General features: G+C 50.6%; 1 protein-coding gene across 1 annotated transcript in view; it reads left to right on the top strand.

Moving 5' to 3' along the window:
* Positions 1-1148: 1148 nt before the first annotated feature.
* The window catches only part of PPA2 (inorganic pyrophosphatase 2), a gene marked incomplete at its 5' end in the record, with an annotated part of 42763 nt that continues 40675 nt past the window's right edge, over positions 1149-3236 (top strand). Inside the window, 1 exon segment of the mRNA XM_014588866.1 lies at positions 1149-1213. Coding sequence (XP_014444352.1) covers positions 1149-1213 — 65 coding nt within the window.

Below are 3236 nucleotides of genomic sequence, written 5' to 3'. Positions count from 1 at the left end.
TTACTCTCCTGCACTAACCCCGCACTGATCTGCACTCGTCCACGTCTGCCTTTGTACGTGTCCCGGGGCGGGACTGCTGGAGCCGCTTCCCCGTGGCATGTCTCAGGCGTCCATTGTTGTGTGAGTGGCACGCTCCTTTTATTTAGGTGTAACGTAAAGATGCCATCAGGTAAAAGACTGTCGTTTGGGTGCAGCTGAATTTGTTATCTGTTGACTTGTTGGACATGAGGTTGTTTCCAGTTTCTGGTGATTTCTTATTTATTTATCATTTTAAGAGATTTTTTGCTTTAGAGCGTGTGCTCGCTGGAGAGAGAGAGAGGCAGAAAATGAGAACTCACCCTCTCCCCCCACCAGGGAAGATGACCATGCCACAATCTGTCCTCTTCCATTCTTCTCTTGGAATTTTGGGCATGCATATACATGTGCCTGATGTGAGCTTTAAGCTGCTGGGTCTGGGACTCGAACTGTAGTTAACTATGTGGGAGTCCAGTGACTTAATCATTATGCCATCCGCTGGTCCCTCTGGTGACTTCTAATATAGGTGCTATATACATTTACTTAGAGGTTTTTGGTAACTTTACTGTGTTGCTCATAGATAACTTTTCTTAAAACTAAGAATTATTTAATTTTATTTATTATCCTTATTTTAAAATTTGTTATAGGGCATGCACACTCACCAGAGACAGAGAGAAAGAGGGAGAGAAAGAGAGAAATTGATCGTCAGGTCTGGGACTCTAACCGCAGTTGGCCAGGTGGGAGTCCTGCACTTGAACTGCCACACTCCCTTCTGGCCCTCCTAATAGATGACTTTGAAAACCAGGCAAATAATGTGAAATTTGATGTAGTATGCAAGAGGGAAATTTTCTTTTACGGTGCATTCTTTTTTAAAAAAAAAATCGTTACAAGGGTGCATGAACTGGCCAGAGAGATAGAGATACAGAGAGGGAAGTGAGGACGAGGGCGGGAGATGATCCTGCCACAGTCTCTGTCTCTGTCTCTGTCTCTGTCTCTCTCCCTGGCTAGTGCACATGCCCTATAGCAAAAAAGTAAAATAAAAAGAAAGAAAGAAAAGATGGGTATGATAAAGACACCGTTTAAGGAACGCTGTGGTTGTTACTTTAACTCAGTTTCGCTTTGCTTCTTTGCAGAGACGGTAGCTGGCCACTATATCTCTCCCTTTCACGACATCCCTCTGAAGGTGGACTCTGAAGAGGTATTGCTCTAACTTGTTTTTGGGATGAAAATCTGTACCTGAGGTATCGCCATAAACTGCCTTTCGGAAGCACCTTGGAGAGGGAGGTGGCTGGAAATCAGGGAGACAAGCAGTACCGTAGCAGGCGGGCACTTCCTTCATGAGTTAACGTTGGCATGACGGTAGGATTGTTCCAGGAGGCCTAGGGAGAAAGGGTCGTTGGGGCTCCTAAAGCTTAGAATTTGGTAGGAAACGGAAGATGTAAGAGAAACGATTTAGGAAGTTCACACGCAGTCTGTTTTCAATCATTTAGGTGACTGGTGGATTGTTTTCTACTTGCTAGCCAGAGTGAACATGCTATCTAATCCTCGTGGGTTGCCATGTTCCCTCCAGGAGCACTGAGGCTGCTTAAGACATTTATTGACTTGTCTAAGATCACCTGGCTGGTAGTGCCAGAACCAGGTTTCGAACTAGCATTCCTGACGGCAGTGCCAAGACTCTAACTATTCTTTGAGCCAAACACTAGGAAAACGAGCTTGGGGACAGTTGGTAGCAGGTGAGTAACTGCTCTCATTGAGCTTAGATCCCTGATGGTCGTGAGGGTATAAATGGTGTCAGTGTGGGAGGAGTGGGTGGGGCTGAGGGCAGCTCAGCCTATGGTGTTAGCAGTGACAGAAGTACCGGAGTCTGGGCAATTTACAAAAAACGGAGGTTTCCTCAGCTTGGCTTGGTGCCCCAAGGTCAGCGGGCAGCATCTGCTGAGGGCCTTCCCACGGAGGGCACCGAGGCAGACAGGGTGTCTCTCTCTGTTCTGGTCGACCCACCCCTACCCCTACCCCATCAGCCTGCCAGGATGCCGTGGACCCTGACCCCATCATCGTCACCTTCAAAAGGCTCTGCTGTCTCTTAGTGCCACAATCAGAGCAGGTTTCCCCCCTCTTAATACCGTCACAGTGGCCTACCAGGTTTAGCACTGAGATTGTGGGGGACACTTTCAAACTGTAGTAAAAGGCCTCTGAAGTGTTGAGGTGCTCTGAGGTCTGTCCTGACTCGTGGATCAGATGACATATTTGCTGTCAGATCTTAACGAGTGTCACTAAGTGGGATTTCCGTAAGTCAGAGTAGTGGATGACCAGGTTTGTTAAGAGCATCGCTGTTGAGCAGGTAGCCAGGGCCGTCTCCCAGTGCGAGAGTACTTGGGGCTGGTTAACGGCCCATTTTTAGGTGGGTGGGAGGTCCATGTGGAGGCCGAGGCCAGTGGAGAGAGGAGGAGCTGCTTGAGAGACAAGGGTGGCCTCCATGCTGCTCACTGGAGGCGGGGTGTCACACGTCGACCTCAGGTTACGGCGGGCAGTCCTGAGGTGATAGCGGGGTGTCTTGTGTAGTCCCGAGGTTCTGGCACGTGAAGCAGTACTTGTGCTGCCTTCCAGCCCTTCAGAGGAGGGACCTGTCTGAAATGGCGACAGGAGAATAGCAATGAGGACGTCCCCAGTGCCGGTGTGCTGAGCCAGGCTCTGTGCCCAGGGCTCGATGGGCACCACCTGCATCTTCCTGGGACTCCACCATTACCCTCATTTCGGTGACGAGGCCCGGGCCCTCGCCCACGGCGGAGTGAATGCGGCACCCCGACTCCACAGTCGCACCCTCACTTTCCTCGCGCGGGCCCAGCCTGGCTCTCGGTGTTGAGCTCAGGCCCAGGGGACAGAAGGAGCTCTGTGTTCGTGTCTGTGATGGTGTGAGAGGGGGTGTGTGTGTGTTGGGTGTTTTGTCCAGTGGACTGTCAAATATCTCGCGTCTCCTAATGCCTCTCCTTGCTTTTGGCCAAAAGTTAATGCAGTCACTTATTAATTAATTTATTCATTCAGTAAATAATTTTTGCACGCTGGCGAGCCCGGTGTTGCTCCAGGCCACGGTGCACGGGACAGTGCTATCAAATCACAGGGAAGCGGCAGGTGGGGTGGCGTGGGGACCGTCGGCACAGGTTGTAGTGAAGCCTGTGCTCCTCGTGGTAGTGACAGCCGCCGCCCTAATCCAGCTAGGGCCC

Source organism: Tupaia chinensis, unplaced genomic scaffold, assembly GCF_000334495.1.
Source record: "Tupaia chinensis unplaced genomic scaffold, TupChi_1.0 Scaffold000315_1, whole genome shotgun sequence".
Taxonomy (NCBI): Eukaryota; Metazoa; Chordata; class Mammalia; order Scandentia; family Tupaiidae; genus Tupaia; species Tupaia belangeri.
This window is presented reverse-complemented; position numbering and strand designations above follow the sequence as displayed.